General features: G+C 60.9%; 1 protein-coding gene across 1 annotated transcript in view; it reads right to left on the bottom strand.

Moving 5' to 3' along the window:
• The window catches only part of KIAA0930 (KIAA0930 ortholog), a 35,152-nt gene extending 16,642 nt beyond the window's left edge, over nt 1-18,510 (bottom strand). The window contains exon 1 of the mRNA XM_062202703.1: nt 18,405-18,510. Coding sequence (XP_062058687.1) covers nt 18,405-18,468 — 64 coding nt within the window. The 5' untranslated portion in view covers nt 18,469-18,510. The remainder of the gene's footprint in view (nt 1-18,404) is intronic.
• Between the last annotated feature and the right edge of the window lie 642 nt (nt 18,511-19,152).

Raw genomic sequence — 19,152 nt, 5'->3', positions numbered from 1 at the left:
AGCTCTGTCTCCCTCCCTCTCCCTCTCTCTGTTAACTCTGCCTTTCAAATAAAATAAACAAGCCTTAAAAAAAATCCATTCCTAGCTTTGTGGTAATACACATTTTTCACGAATCTGCATGGATTTCTGTTTTGTTCTGCGCAGAAGTAAGTTCACCTTCCGATTCCCGCCCCCCCACTAGCAGGCTGAAGCACCGATGTGCCACCCGACCAGACCCACACGGGGTCCAGCACCCTGACAGCTGCCCTCTTCTCCGGCTGTGGGGGCGGTGGCCAGGGCCGTACAGGTCACACAGAGACACTGTGGTCAGCACATCAGAAAGACGCAAGTGGTCGGATTTATCGGTGTGCTTTCTCTTGTTTTCTGAATATTTTCCATAACGAGATTATGCTACTTTTTTTTTTTTTTATTTGACAGGCAGCGATAGACAGTGAGAAACAGAGAGAAAGGTTTTCCTTCCGTTGGTTCATCCCCCAAATGGCCGCCACGGCCGGTGCTGCGCCGATCCGAAGCCAGGAGCCAGGTGCCCCCTCCTGCTCTCCCATGCGGGTGCAGGGGCCCAAGCACTTGGGCCATCCTCCACTGCCCTCCTGGGCCACAGCAGAGAGCTGGATTGGAAGAGGAGCAACCAGGACTAGAACCCAGTGCCCATATGGGATTCTGGCGCCGCAGGCAGAGGACTAACCAAGTGAGCCACAGTGCCGGCCCCAAAATTATGCTACTTTTCCCCGTGAAGGTGTGATAAGTATCATAAGGCTTATTAGAGAGAGGGGCAGAGCGGGGAGGAGGGACTTCCAGTCTTCCGAGAAGGAAGGAGGGGACGGACACACTCCATGTGCAGACACAGGAGCCAGCACTGCCGCGGCCCTCACCCACGGCCTGACCCTGTGGCCCAGGGCAGGACATGTGAGGAGCTCCTCTCCCCACCCACGCAGGCGGCCAAGCCACTCGACCTCTCTGGGCCTCAGCGACGCCATCTGTCCCAGGGCCAAGCCCACCACCCTCGGGGATCAGCAGTGAGCACTGGCGGGGGGGGGGGGGTGCTGTTGGAGAGCCCCTGGCGAGCTCCGGTCCTGTGGGGCCCCCTGCTGCGCTGCTCGGCACATCTCTGTGGGCTCAGAGGAGGCCACTGGACCCCAAACCTGCGAATGAACACGAGGGGCAACAGGCCCTCCGTGTGGCCCGTGATGTCACAGCCGTCTCCCTCCCTCCCTCCCTCCCTCCTCTCTCGGAGGAGGCCCCTTTCATCCTCTCCAGGCCTGCCTTGCATGTCATGAGCCCCAGGAGCTGCCACTCCGGCAGAGAGCACTCTAGGATCAGAACACTCGCCGTCCCTGTCGCCCTGCCACCTGGTCGGCCAGGGCTGCAGGTCGCCCCCACCCCACCCAGCCAGTCAGGAAGAGACCCAGGCGAGCAGCGGGCACTCACTCGGGCAGCACCACGGACAGCTCTGCGCTCCAGCTGGGGAGCCTGAAGAGCGACTGCGGATCCCACAGCGCTACACAGGCGGCCCCAGCAGTGAACGAACGCGGGGCTCCCCGGGGGCACCCTCCTCCGCACTGCACCCTGGACCCTTTTAGTAACCACCAGACCGCGCGGCAGGAAGGACCGGATGAGGCTGGAACATGAGCAGAGGTCACCTTGCTCAGCTGCGGGGGACAACGTGTGCCAGGTGACTCCAACGTCCCTGTTACCCACGAAAGCGCCGTGAGTGCTGAGTCTGGGGCTACGGAGCAGGCAAACTCCCAAACACAGGAGACAGGGGGGACTGTAGCAGGGACACTGACTCTCCCCAGCCCCAGGGTGACCTGCTCCTGCCGCTCTGAACCGGCAGAGCCCTCAGACCAGGGGCTCCCGGGACAGTGGGAGAGGCACACAGCAGGGAGAGCACGCTAAGCCGGGCCCCCTCGGCCCGGTGCCCTGGGCCTCCAGCTGTCCCAGGTTCTCCCACATGGGTGCAGGGGCCCAAGCACTCTGGCCATCTTCTACGGCTTTTCCAGGCCACAGCAGAGAGCTGGATTGGAAGAGGAACAGCCGGGACTTGAACCAGCGTCCATACAGGATGCCGGCACTACAGTGCCACAGCGCCGGCCCCAGGGAGGAAGCTTTCTTTGAGGAACGTTTCCCAGGAATGCCACAGCGGACAGACCTGAGTTGAGAGCAGCTTGACCCAGTTCCTGACCCCCTGCCCCTGGCCGGGTTACGTCATCTCCCAGCCTCAGCTCCCATCAGTGACAGCAGAACAGGCACCTCCCGTGGTTGCTATGGCAACCAAAAGAGAGGCCACAGGTGCTCAGGAGAGCAAGGGGCACTTTCCAAACACTCCAGGAGTGACAACTGCCAAGCTGCTGCTATTAATAACTTGTTCACTTCCATCAACCAGACCTTGGCGATAACAGTGACCGGATTTTAGGAGGTATTCCTTGAAACCTATACCAGTCTTTTCCAGGCCATTAAACCACCCAGGCTGGGAAAGCCATGGTAAAACCCCTAAAAGAGTTTGCAGCCATTAAAAATGACAGTCCCGGGGCCAGCACTGTGGCATGGTGGGTAAAGCCACTGCTGCAATGCCAGCATCCCGCATGTCCCAGCTGCTCCACTTCAATCCAGCTCCCTGCCCACGCACGAAGGAAAGCAGTGGAAGACGGCCCAGTGCCTGGGCCCCTGCGCCCATGTGAGAGACCTGGGAAAAGCTCCTGGCTCCTGGTCATTTAGGGAGTGACAGCAGACAGAAGATCTCTCTCTCTGTCTCTGTCCCTCTCTAACTCTTTCAAGTAAATGAACGAATAAAAAAAAAAAAAAAGGAGTCACATGTCAAAAGATAAAACTGTCCAACGGCTACACAGGGGCCAGCACTGTGGCGCAGGCTAAGCCTCCAGAGCCCGGGGTACCAGCATCCCATATGGGCGCCGGTTCGAATCCCGGCTACTCCACTTCCAATCTGCCTCCCTGCTGTTGGCCTGGGAAAGCAGTAGAAGATGGTCCAGTGCTTGGGCTCCTGCACCTGTGTGGGAGAACCAGAAGAAGCTCCTGGCTCCTGACTTCAGATCAGCCTGGCTCCGGCCATTGTAGCCATTTGGGGAGTGAACCAGTGGATAGATCTCTCTGCCTCTCCCTCTGTCTGTAACTCTGCCTCTCAAACAAATAGACAAAATTTTTTAAAGATTTATTTATTTTATTTGAAAGACAGAGTTATAGAGAAGCAGACACACACACACACACAGAGAGAGAGAGAGAGAGAGAGAGAGAGAGAGAGAGAGTCTTCCATCCACTGGTTCACTCCCCAAGTGGCTCCAACAGCCAGAGCTGGGCTGATCCGAAGCCAGGAGCCAGGAGCTTCTTCCGGGTCTCCCACACAGGTGCAGAGGCCCAAGCACCGGACCATCTTCTACTGCTTTCCCAGGCCACAGCGAGAGCTGGATTGGAATTGGAGCAGCCAGGACTAGAACCGGCACCCATATGGGATGCTGGCACTGAAGGCGGTGGCTTTACCCACAATGCCACAGTCCTGGCCCCAAATAAATAATTTTTTTTTTTGACAGGCAGAGTTAGACAGTGAGAGAGAGAGACAGAGAGAAAGGTCTTCCTTTTCCATTGGTTCACCCCCCAATGGCCGCTGAGGCCAGCATGTTGCAGCCGGCACACCGCGCTGATCTGAAGCCAGGAGCCAGGTACTTCTCCTGGTCTCCCATGTGGGTGCAGGGCCCAAGCACTTGGGCCACAGCAGAGAGCTGGACTGGAAGAGGAGCAACCGGGACAGAATCCGGCGCCCCAACTGGGACTAGAACCCGGGATGCCAGTGCTGCAGGCGGAGGATTAGCCTAGTGAATAAATAAATTAAAAAAAAAAAAATACACACACACATAAGAGCAGTCGCCAGCCAAGGATGCACTTAGGAGGGCAATTCTGTCAGATCCCCCAAAAACAGAGCATCTCTCTCTCTCTCTTTTTTTTTTTTTTTTTTTTTACAGGCAGAGTGGACAGTGAGAGAGAGAGACAGAGAGAAAGGTCTTCCTTTGCCGTTGGTTCACCCTCCAATGGCCACCACGGCCGGCGCGCTGTGGCCGGCACACTGCGCTGATCCAAAGGCAAGAGCCAGGTGCTTCTCCTGGTCTCCCATGCGGGTGCAGGGCCCAAGCACTTGGGCCATCCTCCACTGCACTCCCGGGCCACAGCAGAGAGCTGGCCTGGAAGAGGGGCAACCGGGACAGAATCCGGCGCCCCGACTGGGACTAGATCCCGGTGTGCCGGCGCCACTAGGCAGAGGATTAGCCTGTTGAGCCACGGCGCCAGCCTCTCTCTTTCTTTCAAATAAAACAAAACTAAGTCAATTTTTATTTTTATTTATTTATTTTTTGACAGGCAGAGTGGACAGTGAGAGAGAGAGACAGAGAGAAAGGTCTTCTTTTGCCGTTGGTTCACCCTCCAATGGCCACCACGGCTGGCGCACTGCGGCCAGCACACTGCACTGATCCGAAGCCAGGAGCCAGGTGCTTCTCCTGGTCTCCCATGCAGGTGCAGGGCCCAAGCACTTGGGCCATCCTCCACTGCACTCCCGGGCCACAGCAGAGAGCTGGCCTGGAAGAGGGGCAACCGGGACAGAATCCGGTGCCCCGAATGGGACTAGAACTTGGGGTGCCGGTGCCTCTAGGCGGAGGATTAGCCTATTGAGCCGCAGCGCCGGCCCACTAAGTCAATTTTTAAAAGCAGGGGTGGGGACAGGCACTTGGTCCAACAGTTGAGTGACTACTTGGGAGCCCACATCCCGTGTCTGGGTTCAAATCCTAGCTGCACTCCAGATTCCAGCCTCCTGCTGGTGCACCCTGGGAGGCAGTGATGGGTCGAGTGCTTGGGCCCTGCCACCCACGGGGAGATCCGGATGGAACTTGGGGCTCCTGGCTTTGGTCTGGCTCAGCTCCAGCTGTTGTGGGCATTTGAGGAGTGAACCAGAGGATGGAAGGTTTCTCTCTCTCTCTCAAATAAAATCAAAGTAAAAAGAACTTTATTTATTAAAAATAAAAAGAAACAGCTCCAAGGCTGCTCATATATTTTCAGAACTTATGAAATTTGGAGATTCTTTTTGATGAGACAGAATATTGATGCCAGAGACAACACACACACACACACACAGAGACAACACACAGACACACACACAGAGAGACAACACAGACAACACACACAGACAACACACACACAGGAAATTACAGGCTAATCTCATAGATGGATTCCAACAAGCCTCAAATATGTTATTAAAATAAATCCAGGGGCCGACGCCATGGTGCAGTAGGTTAGTCCTCCACCTGCAGTGCCAGCATCCCATATGGGAGCCGGTTCTAGTCCTGGCTGCTTCTCTTCCGATCCAGCTCTCTGCTGTGGCCTGGGAAAGCAGTAGAAGATGGCCCAAGTCTTTGGGCGCCTGCACCCGCGTGGGAGACCCGGAAGAAGCTCCTGGCTCCTGGCTTCAGACTGGTGCAACTCCAGCTGTTGCAGCCATTTGGGGAGTGAACCAGTGGATGGAAGACCTCTCTCTCTGTTCTCCCTCTCACTGTCTGTAACTCTACCTCTCAAATAAATATATAAAATCTTTAAAAAAAAAAAAAGAAGAAGAAGCCAACTATCTATTAAAGAGATTTGCCATGGGGCAATCAGGATTTAATCAGGAACACAGGAACAGTCCAATATTAGGAAGTCTATTAATACATTCATTCATAGCTCAAGAAAGAGACAACACACGATCATCTCCACCAAGGCTGGAAGAACATGCAATAAAAGTCAACGCTTACTCTTGGGTCCTCTTCTCAAGTCTCCATAAAACGGGAACAAATAACGAGACGCACGTCTCAACCAGAAAAGGGAACAAGTTAAGTGTTACCAGAACCCACTGCCATCAGCACCATTCTAAAGAGACAACACAAAGGTGTCCAGGACCACAGAAGTTAGAACGGGAAGGTAAAAGTAACATTGCTTATGGATAACATGATACACAGCCGGCCTGGAACACAAGAACGGATGGAGGTAAAGTTCCCTCCAGACAATGGGGCGCCCCGAGGCCTGTACAAAGGTCTCAGCACGTGGAGAGCCAACGGCTTCTCTACAAACCAGCACCTCGGTGAGGGAACATGACTGCACCAGGCATTAGGCGTAGAACTTAAACAAGACAAAGACCTGGACAAATGACCATGTCTACCAGGTGCTCAGCTGGGAAAACGCAGATCAAGGGAACAATTCTATTTAGCTTGCTTTACTAATTTAACACACAAAAGAATGTCTTAAAAAAAAAAAAAAACAACTCCAGAAGAGCCAGGGAAATCAGAAGGTGAGCTGGGGGCTCCTACCAGGGCTGATCGTGCCACACGCCACAGCCTCCCACCACTGAAGCCCCGGCTCCCTCACCCTCACAGTCATGGGGAAGTCTCGGGACTGCAGGCTGCCCCCGCCCTGCGCATGGACGGGGTGGACGAGCAGGAGAGAAAGGGGCCAGGGGGCACTGGCGAGGGGGCTGCCGACAGAGCTCAGCCCACCAGCCCTTAGTGCCGGGGGGTTCCTGCTCTTCTGTTGCTGGCAACCAGAAGTCTCCTAACCAATTCAAGACCCACCGACTTCTAAGACCTAAACCCAGCAACCTCCCTCAACCACACCTCGCCCTGGCTGGCCGCCATCCGGAGCCCGGATGTTGTACAGCTTTGTTCACTTCCATCGCCGGGTGTCCCCTCGCCCTGCTCGGGCTCGGCTACACCTGCACGGTTTCACAAACCCAGAATCCACCCGCCTGGGGCTCGGCCGCCACCACCCAGCCTACGTGGCTGCCTGCTCATGGGTCTCCTTAGCTGCCCCGGTCCCAGGTCAGATGTGTCAGTGCTGGCCCCAAACCTCCACTGTGCCTCTCTCCTCACCCCTCCAGGCTCTTTGCAGGAACACCCCAACGCTCCCTGCCCCACTCGCAGCAGCGCGGCCCCTGTGCAACTCACAGAACCTTCATTTCCCGCCCGAGTGCCCCCTGCCGGTTTCCTGGAAAGGTCCAGATGGCACCTGTTTCAGGCTCTGGGCGCCCACGAGCCTGTCTCAGCCACAACTTATCCACAGCAGCACACTGAGAAGGGCCCGGGGCCTAGTGAAAGCTTATTTATAAGAATGGGCAAGGCTGGCACCGTGGCTCACTTGGTTAATCCTCCACCTGCGGCGCCGGCATCCCATATGAGCACCGGTGCTAGTCCCGGCTGCTCCTCTTCCAGTCCAGCTCTCTGCTGTGGCCTGGGAGGGCAGTGGAGGATGGCCCAAGTGCTTGGGCCCTTGCACCCCTACGGGAGACCAGGAAGAAGCTCCTGGCTTCGGATCAGAGCAGCTCTGGCCGTAGCAGCCATTAGGAGAGTGAACCAATGGTAGGAAGACCTTTCTCTGTCTGTCTCTCTCACTGACTATAACTACCTGTCAAAAAAAACAAAAACAAAAAAAAACAGGCAAGGCCACCAGGCGAGGCCGGCACTGTGGCACAGTGGGTTAACGCCCTGGCCTTTAGTGCTGGCATCCCATATGGGCACTGGTTCTAGTCCTGGCTGCTCCTCTTCTGATCCAGCTCTCTCCTGTGGCCCAAAAGGGCAGTGGGAGATGGCCCAAGTCCTTGGGATTCTGCACCCACGTGGGAGACCCGGAAGAAGCTCCTGGCTCCTGGTTTCGGATCGGCATAGCTACAGCCGTTGCAGCCATCTTAGAAGTGAACCAGTGGATGGAAGACCTCTCTCTGTAACTCTGTCTTTCAAATAAATAAAATAAATCTTAAAAAAAAAAAAAAACAATGGGCAATAGCCCAGATCTCTCCTGGGGCCACAGGGTGCCAGCGCCTGCCCCGCCACACTCGCGACTTTTTCTCTCTGACCGTTTAAGTCGCTGCTGTGTACTCAGACCCTGGAACAGCGTCTCGTGTACAGGAAACAATAAACATCCACCAACTGAATACACAAAGGAAGTGAGTTGAGTAATGAAAGCACGACACTGCTGGGACACGCTGAGACCATCCATGCGACGGGGGAGGAAGTGTGGAAACAGAACCAAAACGCGCACCACGGCGGGGCTTCAGGCCGACGACGCTGGTTCCTCGGGACCAGCAGCTGGCTGGCCCCCGCTCAAGCCATGGGGGACCTGAACTGATCTAAACTTTCAGCGTTGAAAGTAAAACCACGGCCGGCACCGCGGCTCACTAGGCTAATCCTCTGCCTGCAGCACTGGCACCCCCAGTTCTAGTCCCGGTTGCTCCTCTTCCTGTCCAGCTCTCTGCTGTGGCCTGGGAGTGCAGCGGAGGATGGCCCAAGTGCTTGGAACCCTGCACCCACGTGGGAGACCTGGAAGAAGCTCCTGGCTCCTGATCAACGCAGCTCCGGCCGTTGAGGCCATCTGGGGAGCGAACCAGCGGGTGGAAGACCTCTCCCTCCCTCTCTCTCTCTCTCTCTCTCCCCTACCTCTCTGTAACTCTGCCTTTCAAATAAATAAATAAATAAATCTTTCTTTTTAAGTGCCCAGGAATAAAAACTGAAGGACACACAGCAAAACTCCCATAGTAGAATTTTTTTTTTTTTTTTTTTTTTAGGTTTTAAGCTTTTTATACAGTGAGAGAAATTCATAGGAGAGTGAGGGCCCTGTCTAAGACACAGGGACATCTGGGTTCACACCAAGCCCCAGGAGCCAGCCACGTGGAGGAGCATGCTGGCCAGGAAGCATGGGGCGGGTGGCCCGAAGGCCACGTGCCCCAGGGGCACAGGGGCAGCAAGGGCCCACAACGGCAAAAGGCCAAAAGGCTGGGCCCATAGTGGTATTACAGGGAGAGGAATTCCGAACACCGGCAGTGCATGGCCGGGGGCTTCCTGCGTGCCAAAGCCTGCTAAGCACAGCCCCGGCTCGACCTCACGACCCTCACGACCCTCACGACCGTCCCTGAAGCAGGAGGTACTCTCACTGCAGCCAGGCGGCTGCCCACACGGCTGTGAGCTGGGACTTGAACCCATGGCCCACGCAGCCTCAGTCGGCTGAGCCGCCCATGAGTACCCACGCCCGCAGGCTCTGGGTCCAGTGCTGGGCCCGGAGGGTGCAGCTGGGGGCGGGGAGAAGGGCAGCAGCTGTCAGTAACACAGACCCAGCAGGGCCAGCTGTGCACCTGGAGGAGGGGCCCTTCAGCCAGGGGCTCGGAGGCAAGGGTGAGGGCAGCAGGGGCTGGGGACAGCATTCCGGGCCCGCCCCCGCGGCCTCCTCCGGGGGCAGGGGTTGGTGTTTACCCTCAGGGCCTGGGAGGAGGGGCTGAGAGGGTGCCCCCTGCTTCTCTACACCGGGTGCCCAGCACAGGCCACCCGGGGCTATGTGGGCCAAGGGTCATGAGGAACACCTCCCCGCAGCACGCATGCTCGGCGGCCACCTCCCAGGGTGAGGGGTCAGCTGGCATCTGGGGAGGTGTCCGAGTGGCCAGGGCAGGATGAATGGGCCTCTCTGGCGCCTCAATGGGCCTTTCTTCACTCGTGCTTCTCAGTGCCTCGGGCACAAAGGACAAAGAGGCGCTGGGGAGGCCGGCTGCCCTGACGAGGTCCTGGGAAGAGCCGGTCAGCCGGGCCCCACGTGAGCAATCGCGTCCTCTGCCCTGGCCTGAGGGAAGCATGGGGTTTCCAGGACGTGAGGGGCGGACGGGACAAAGCTCAAACCCCCGTCCGGTTCCGGCTTCTACGGGAAAAAGTCCAGGCTCCTCGGTCGGGCCGGCGGGGCCCTCGGGCCAGCCCCCAAAGTCTGCTGTGCGGTCCCCAACAAGGCCACCAGCCTTGGCCCCCTCCCCCAACCAAACTCCCTGCACCTCCTCCCTGTCGCCACCTGGGGTCCACATAAACCGCCCCACCCCCAGCTGGAACCCTGCAAGGTGTGCCTCGTGCTACCTGCACCCAAGACCTGACCCCTGGCACCCGTGTGCCTCACTGATCCCCCTATGAGGAAACCAGGGCTGAGGGCAGCCGGCTGATGTCACCTGCCAGGCCAGGGCAGGGCCGGCCCACAGCCCCCCTAGGGCCACACCCTCGGCTCAGCACCAAGCTCCCTGGTTCTTAACTCCCCTCCCTGCTGGTGGGCGGGGGAGGGGCCTAGGGCAGGGCCCACCAGAGGCGGCCAGTAAGTCCAGGCTCCCTTGTGAAATCCTTCAAGTGCTTTTCCAACCCTCGTGTCACACCTGTGACCTCCCTAATAACCCACTTCACAGCTAAGGAAGCCGAGGCCCTTACGTCCGGCAACCCAGCCGGTTCGGCGTGGGAGCTGGGATTCGGGTCCCGCTCTGCTGCCGGCTCTGCGTGGGGCAGTGTGGTAAGGAATGAATCCCGACCATGACCTCCAGGACCCTTTCACAGAGCAGCCACCGGGTCACCGTCTCCAGAAAGCGGTCCTCAGGATCCCCGCACGGTACCAATGACCGCAAAACCCCAGCACCTGCCCCGTCGCTGCCACAGCCGGGCCCACCCTCCCGACTGGATCACCGAACCACACCGGCAGCCCCAGACCCCAGCTCTCCTCCTTCCAACTCCCAGTCCACGGATTTCTTCTGCCAGACGTGTTCTCCCCCACGACAAGCTGCCGCGCCTGCTCTGAGTGATTTCCCAGGCCTCCACTGGCACCCACACAAGGCACCCCACGTCCCCCATCCCGGTCAGCTTCCACATGGGCCCTCGCTCCCCAGCTGCCCAGCCAGAGCCGCCCTCCCGAGCTCACTGCACCAGGCTCAGAGCTGCGAGCCTGGCACAGGCGGGACAGATCCACCCACACGTGCGCCCGTCGTGTCCACGCTGCGCCAGCACTCGCTCACTGCAGGCTCTCGGCGCTGGGGCCGACGTGCCAGATGCAAAGCCCATCACGCTCCACACGAGACGAGGAGCCGTGGGCACTTTCTGGGCCGTGGGCAGACGCCAGGGGACAGTGCCGCCCTGCAGCTGCTCCCCGACCTGCCCCAATCCCTCCAGGAGCCAGACACCCCAAACACACCCACCCACAGGCGGCCTCTTCTCTCCCTGGCTCCTCACACCTGGGGGTCTCCAACTCCACGCTCAAGCTCTGGGCTCTGCCATGCAGCTTCCTCCCCAGAAACACCCACTCCTCTTCCACATCCCTCCTTGATCTGCACTGCTAAGACCTCCTTCCTGGGGGCACCAGGCTCTCGCTCACCCACCAGAGCACAGCTGTCCCCTCTGTGGACGCATTGTGTGAGTGTGGACAGTCCACCGGCCAGGACGATCAGGTCCCAGCCCCACTGCTGCTGTGACACCCGACCTCCCTGGGTCTCAGGTCTGCACGCCCAGACCTGGGCCGCCGGCGGTCTAAGGTGCTCCAGACACAGTGCTGGGCTCCCCGGAAGAGGCGGCACCGGGTGCTCTGGTTCCAGGCGTCCCTGGGAGAGAACTGGGCTCGGGGAAGGCTGCTGGATGCAGAGCCTCCCTGGCGCAGCCTCTGGGTGACGGTGACCTCACCCCACACCTGCAGCAGCACCACAGCTCTGGCTGAATCACCTCACCGGGGTCTGCTGCAGGCAGGGAGGCTCCCAGGGCCGAGAGCAGGTACCCAGTGTGCACAGGGGCAGGAGGACCCTGGAATCCCAGCCCCTCCCCCGCTCCTGACAGGTGGGCAGCCTGGTGGTGGCCTGAGGCAGGAGCAGCCAGAGACCAACCCGGGACCCGCAGACCGAGCGGGGCCAGTGTGGACACCTGGGCCCTCGGGGTGCAGTCCCAGCGCTCGTGACGTGGAGGGAGTGGGGGCTCTCACTTCCATCACCCGGCATGCCCCGCGCTGCTCCTGTGGGCTCGCTCTGAGCGGGGACAAGGGTCACATCCAGTGCCGCGTGGGTCCTGGAGGGGAGCTCAGCAGGGCGAGAGCGAGGAGCCGCACAGAGGAGACAGCGCAGTCACAGGGCTGGCGGCAGGAACGGACAGGGGCCGCCGGCGAACAGATGCAGGAAGTGGGCGACTCCATCAAGGGGCAAGGAGGAGGCCGCGGAGGGCGAGTCGAGGCTTCCAGACCCAGGCGAGCCGGCAGCTCCAGGCAGAGGGCACAGCAGGGAGGAGTTCCGTGGCTGGGCCCGGCTGGGCGGCAGGGGCAGGTCACCAGGGGTCTCAGGCTTTTTGCTCTGTGGGATCCAAAAGGCCATCAAAGGCGCGAGTAGCACGGTGGATCTGGCAGGGCCAGGCAGGTGGGGGCGGGAAGACGGCCCAGAGACGGCCCAGGACCAGTGCAGCCGACGGCAGGGGCGAGGGGGCCCCCTTCGCAGCTCGCAGTGAGAGAACGTGCAGGCCTGGTAATGAGTCCAGGCTGAGCTGCTGCGACCTGTGGCCCACCCAGGTGAACAAAGATCTCCCAGTACAGGTGGCAGTAGGACCCGGGCCACACCGCCCCCAAAATACGCACCTTGGCAAGGGAGCAGGCAGTGGGAGCCGAAAGGCCACTCTTCCTCCCCCGCCCCGCCCTGCTCCCCGAAGCAGGACCCGAGACCCTCCCCCCAGAGGAGCAGGTGCGTCCACACACCTGGGGAAGAGAAGGTCCTCATCTGCAGACACAGGGACCCAGGGAAGGCTCGGAGGAGACAGGCCAGCTCGCGCCGGTTCACCCAGTACCGCGCCACACCTATCCACACATGCGCCAAACCTGGCGTTCACCCTGTGGCTCCGGCCATGCTCTGGGAAGCCAGGCACACCCTGCACCGAATCAGTGTGTGATTTCCTCATGTTAGTCTGCCTCTTGTTATAGGGACCTTGGCCATGAACTAAAATGGGAAGAAAAAACACCACTCGCCCCTCTACTGGCAGTGGGGCCTGGAGACCCAGGAGTGTCTGGGTGGGTGCCACGGTGGTAGGGACAGGACACGGGGCTGGGGCAGGAACCCTCTGCCTCCGACAACCTGGCAGCTCTGCAGAGGCAGAGACAGCCCTACTTCAGGAGTGAGGTGACCACGGCCGCAAGGACACAAAGTGCGCTGGGGGCAGCAGTCACGGAGGAGGTGAGACGTGAGGAGGCACGAGATTCTCATGCTGTAGAGGTGCCGATGAAGCAATGTTCTAGAAAGAACTGGAAGACAGATGCCCAGCCCAGGGCTGCCGCACTCCCCGTGTCTCCCCGCTCCCTCAGAGGACAACACCCCTCCTGCCCTCTGTGTGAGGACAGCGTGGAGAGGAGGGAGCACCTTGTCAAAGCCGGGCTGTTGTTCTCGGCCTGAAGAACAGCCGAATTGTATTCTGCTCATCACGGTCACGTCCCGAGTGTGCGAGGGCATTTTCCAGGATTCTGAGCCAACACGCACGATGTCTAGAGTCCTGGGGGCTGGCGCGGTGGCGCAGCAGGTAAAGCCTGTATGGCCATTGGTTCGAGTCCCAGCTGCTCCACTTCCAATACAGCTCCCTGCTAACTCGGCCTGGAAAAAGCAGCGGGAGATGGCCCAAGTGCTTGGGCTCCTGCACCCACGTGAGGGACCTGGAAGAAGCTCCTGGCGCCAGCCTGGCCCAGCCCTGTCACAGCCATCTGGGGAGTGGACCAGCAGACAGAAGATCTATCTCCCTCTGCCTGCCTCTGCCTCTCCTCTATAACTCCTCAAATTAATAAATAAATCTTTTAAAAAAAGAAAGAGAGAGAGAGAGAGAGAGAGAGAGAGAATGAATCCAAATGTAAAGAACAGAGAAAAACTGGATCCAGCTAAGTTTGCGGAGATGTGGGACCAATTCTGTAAACAGTCATGTCCATTCAACTTGTGTGCATTTAAATAATGTTCGGGGCTTGAACAACAGAGAAAATATTTGAAGAATTTTAACTGAAAGGCCTGATTACTTTTCGGGGGCAGGCGGGGCAGTGGGTCCAGCCACTGCGTGCCACACCAACATCTCGCAGGAGTGCTGGTTTGCGGCCTGGCTGCTCTGGCCTGGCCCAGTCCGTCACGGGCAGCTCGGGAATGAACCAGCAGGTGGAATACCTCTGTCTCTGCCTTTCAGATTAGTAAGATAATCTTAAAGGGGAAAAAAAAAAGGAACTCTCCCCCGTCTCTCTTTCTCTGTAACTCTTTCAAATAAATTAATCTTTAAAAATTTTCTATATTGAATATCAAATATTATTTGAAAAAGCTCTGAAAAGGTCAGAGGCCCAGACTCTGCAAAGCTAACGGAGTGTCTCTGGGTAACTGGAGATATGAGTAATTTCCCCCCTGCTGTTCTCCAGTGTCTATGATACACATGTGACCTTTGTTTAGGGATGGTGAAGGTGTTTCTAACAAGTGCCTGCTTGGGGCTTCTTCAGTGGCCTGGTGGCTTAGTGACACCCCCAGCCGGCCCCGCCCCATGAAGGTGGGACCCCCAGGTGAGCAGGCTGGTCGCCAGAGGGGAGCAGGACAGCGCAGCAGCCGGCTGCAGGGACCACCCTGGGGCTGGGGCCCTTGGCCTCAGTTTCCCCAAAGGGACACAGAGTCCCTGGCTCAGGAGAGCCTCCTGAGTTGTTCCAGCCCCGGCACAAGAGAGACCGGAACCCTTAAAATAGGTTCAGGAACTGAAAGAGGCCCCACTCCCCTGCTCCCAACAGCCACACTTCCTCCCCACCGCAGTAGCCGACAACCAGCTCCAACTGCCTTAGGGTTTGGGGCCACTCGGGGCCCAGCAGACCCAGGGAGATCGTCCCGGGTGACTGCAAAGCGGTCTGACACAGCTGTGCCTCTAAGAGCAGGCGCCGGGCCAGATGTTGTGTTTCCTGGACAACAGCGGCAGCAGTAGCGTAGGACTCGTGCCGGGCTGCACCTGCTGTGTGTCACTCACTACCTGCCCCTTGTCTCTGCAGTCCCACGTTCCCGGAGTCCACTGCCTCCACACTCTTCCTCTCTACCACGTCTCTTCCCACGTCTCCCACCCGCCACGGACGCCCAGCCACACCGTGCCCAGGACAGCAGCAGAGGGCCAGCCGACGTACAGAGCTTGCCCCAGTTCACAGGTGGTCCTGGGGGCCTGGAACGCTGTGCCTGGGCAGTCCAGAAGCCAGGCCTACTGGCAGGTAGCCTTCGCCTCGCTCCTCTGACCCATGCCATGCCCGCAATCCAGGACGGCTGTTTGCACTGGAATTCCAGCCTGGCCACCGCCCAGCTACATGGCCTTGGTGAGTCACCTTCCTGCCTGAAGCACAGCTTCCAAGCCTGCAGAATGGGGCAATGACAAAGCCTCCCTCCACGAGGGCAGGACGGCAGGAAACACGGCAGCTGCAGCTGCAGGTGCAGGTGCAGGGCAGCTGGCCCGCGGCAGATGGGCAGCCTCCTGTGCTAACAGCCGTGGCTCTCTGGCTCTCCCACAGCTCATACCCAGAGCTCCCCAGGCCCGGCTCCGTTAAGTCCCAACTTCTCAGCGGCAGAACGGAACCGGCAGCCCCGGGGGCCCCCCACCGGTCCGTGAGCCTCTCTCTGCCCCTCTATTTGGGCCGGCCCCGCCCAGCCACAGCCCTGCTCTCAGGCTGAGTGGGCGACAAGCTCCCCTGGACAGACAGCACTGTGGCTCTTCTGTGGCGCTCCTCCCGGGGTGGGCCTCAGCTCTGTGTAGGCCCGGGCAGGGGCCGTGTGCGGGCCCGAGCAGGGACCGTGTGTGGGCTCAGAGAGATTCTGCCACTTTCCAGGTCCGTCCCCACCAAACCTGTGTTCCCTCCTCTAGACAAGAAGGAGAGCGTGATATGGTGAGAGGGAAGGAACCCAGACCCTCCTCCAGCCTGGGACACTTCAGGCAGACGCGCTGCCAGGATACTCAGTGCAGCAGCACGAGTCCATCTCCCCCTCCCCATGCACCCCTCCCGCAGGTCCTGGGGCCAGGTCACCTGGCAGAGGTGCTGCCTCTCCTGAAACCCAGCCTGCCCCCACACAGGCTGACGTCCAGGGTGCAGGGGCAGGCCTGAACCCCAAGAGGAAGGGTCTGCCTCGTGCGTCTGCACATCGCACGGCCTGGGGCTTCCCGGCTCGGGGACCCTGGAGCTCTGCACGAGCCCCCTCCGCTGGCCAGCCTGGTCCATCGTCACGGGAACCACCAGCAGCGTCTGTGGCAGCAGTGCCAAAGTCCTGGTCAGGGCGGCCGCAGCCCCAGCGGCCTCCAGCCAACAGTCACCTGCGTGTTCGTGCACAGAGCACGCCTGGCACATGGCGACTGCCGAAAAAAAAATTCTTCTGCACAGACTGCATAAACGAGACTCAAAAATCAGGTTTGGATCCACGAGGAGCCATGCACCACGAGGGCGGAGCAGCGATTCCTGCACGGGGAAAGCCAGCAGCTCAGAGTGGACGACACTGTGCCCAAAGCCGGGAGTCTCCACCGGAGGCTCCCCCGGCCCCTGAAGACCACCTCAGGACACAGCAAGGTTCTGCGTAACCTAAGCACCGACTAAACAGAGAAAAATCTAGGGTTTAGATCCCTCCCTGCATCGAACAGGTTGCCATGGCTGCGGCTGCGGATCCAGGGCCTGCGAGGGTTGAATGATTGAGCGGACATCAGAGGAGACCGGTCTGGGCCAACCAGGGGGTCCTACCAGTATCTGGGCCATGAAGTCCCTATTAAGGTCTCTGAACAGCTAACTCCCCATCTGAAAAACCAGAGACAGGCAAGGCTGCTCTCAGGGTTAAGATGCCGGTCTCCTTGGCCACCCACACCCTTCCTCAGCCGCCTGGAAACGAATTCTTTCACCACTGTGCTGCCTCTGGGACAGCACCCCGGACGTGCCCCACGCTAGGCACCGAGCGGGCCACAGGGGCAGTGTGCCCTCGGGGGCTCACTGGCCAAGTGGGAGCCAGCCACACAGCCCCTGACAGAGCCACGCGCCTGCTGACCGTCCAGACAGGAGTGGAGGAAGGGCCCGGGGAGGCAGCATGGGGGCCCACACCTGATGGAAGACTCCCACCTGCACGGAAAACGGGCAGGGGCAGCAAACAGCATAGAGGGCAGAGCTTCCAGGACCACAGGGGCGGGGCTGGGAGCACGGAGGGAGGCCAGGGCAGGAGACCCCCGGGGATGCCCGAGAAGTCAGGGCACGGCAGGCCTGGCGGGGGCTCCCGGGAGGGGCAGGCTCTGGGGTTAGACTGGCCAGCGGTCAAGCCCGGCTGTGCCACCTCCTCGGCCTGTTGCCTCTCTGCTCCTCCCCCAGGACGGGGAGATAACATTCACACCTGGGCTGTGTCAGAGTTCACGGACAGAACAGGTGCTGTCATTATTGGTCTCAGAGGATGGCCCTTCCGCTCCATGGGCCACCCCACGTCAGCACAGAAGGGGCAGGTGGACAGGGGTGTGGGGAGGGGCTGCTCAGCAGATGGCCCCCAGGCCCCTCCCGGGTCAAACATTCTGTGCGAGGTGTCCGGTTCGCCCACCAGGCCAGCACACAGCAGGTACTCGGCGTGTGTTTGCTCAAACGGAATCTTCCCAGAATGCGTGCCTTTGGAGCCTGTGTCCCCATCCATCCCCTACTACACCCCCCACCCTGCCCACGAGGAAAACTTCAACCACAGCGGCCGGGCTGGCCCTGCTCCGCGTGCCACAGAATAAAGGATTCGCGTTTATCCGATCCCCTCATCGCAGCCCCCCGGGTGTGGCCTGCGGGGTGGGGGCCGGACAGCCTGGGGCGGCCACGTCCCTGGTGCTGCCAGACGCCCTGGCTCTGCGGGCCTCAGTTTCCCCGGCGGTGAATGCAGGGGGCACTGGCAGAACCTGGAAGGCCCCCACGCCCCACCCAGCAACGCTCCGGCCCCTTCAGAAATCCCCAGCCCAGACTGGGGGTGGGGTGGGGGCGGCGACAATGTGGTATGAAGTCATTCCTCGCACAGAGGAGGGAGGGGTCTTCTCGTGCTTAAATGGCAACCCCGAGCCTACAGGAGAGGGGCTCCTCCCCAGCTCGGCCCCGAGCACGAGCGGTCACGAACACATCACCTCACAGCCAGCCAGGCCGGGAGACCCCTCCCACACCTGCAGTCCCACACCTCAGACAATGGGAGGCACCCCCAGCCCACTCCACCCAGCAAGATCACGCCCCGAGCGGCGTGGGCCCAGGGTGCCGAGGCCCAACAGGTCCCTGGGCAGGGCAGAAAGACAAAGGCTCGGGCTACCGGGCTGGGCACAGAGCTGGGGGTCTCCCCCAACCCGGGGTTGGGACTCCCAGGGAAGGGAGGAGGAAGAGGAGGAGACGCACACCCAGACGGACGGACACCGGGAGGCGCGGAAAGACTGCGGGGCAGAGGATGCGGGCGCTCCGGGGCCCCGACCCAGGGCCAGGGACACACACAGGACCCATGCGCAGGGACGCCAGGGCACCCGGAGGACAGGACACGGGGAGCCCCCGGGCGCCCAGAGGACAGGACACGGGAGCCCCCAGGCGCGCAGGGCCGGAGGCTCGCGGACACGCAGGGCCGCCCCACTCACCGAGGCCGCAGACCTCCCGGCGCAGGCTGAGGCGGCCGCGCTCCTCCGCGATGGCACGCAGCATGTGCTGCAGCGAGCGCTCCTCCGCCTCCGCGCCGCCCGCGGGCTCCGGGGACGCGGCGGCGGGAGCGGCGAGGGCGGGCGGCCCGGCCCGGAGCCCCGCGGGCGCCGAGGCGCAGGCCCGGCCCGGCGGACGCGCGGAGGCCATGCCGGGCTCCGGCTCATCGCCCGCGCCGCCCCCGCGGGGGCCCTCGGCGCGCCCCGCCGCGCCCGCGCCGCCGCCGCCGCCCGCCGCGAGCACCAGCGAAGCCACAATCCGCCCTGGTGCGCGTCGCCGCCGCCGCCGCCGCCGCCTGCCGAGCCCAGAGCCGAGCTCAGCCCCGCGCCGCCGCCGCCGCCGCCGCCGCTGCCCGCTGCCGGCCCCGCCCCAGCCAGGAAGGCTCCGCCTCCCGGCGCCAGTCCCCGCCCCTGCCTCGCGTCGCCAGCCTCCGCCTCCGGAACTCCCTGATCCGCCCTCAGGCAAGGCCCCGCCCCCCGGCCCGGCAGCCCCACCCAGCGCCGGCGGGCCACGCCCCGGGGTCTGGCCCCGCCCCTGCCCCGCGTCGCCAGTCTCCGCCTCCGGAACTCCCTGATCCACCCTCAGGCAAGGCCCCGCCCCCCGGCCCGGCAGCCCCACCCAGCGCCGGCAGGCCACGCCCCGGGGTCTGGCCCCGCCCCCTCGAGCGGCCCGCCTCTGGCGCCCCCACGC

Source organism: Lepus europaeus, chromosome 10, assembly GCF_033115175.1.
Source record: "Lepus europaeus isolate LE1 chromosome 10, mLepTim1.pri, whole genome shotgun sequence".
Lineage (NCBI taxonomy): Eukaryota > Metazoa > Chordata > Mammalia > Lagomorpha > Leporidae > Lepus > Lepus europaeus.
This window is presented reverse-complemented; position numbering and strand designations above follow the sequence as displayed.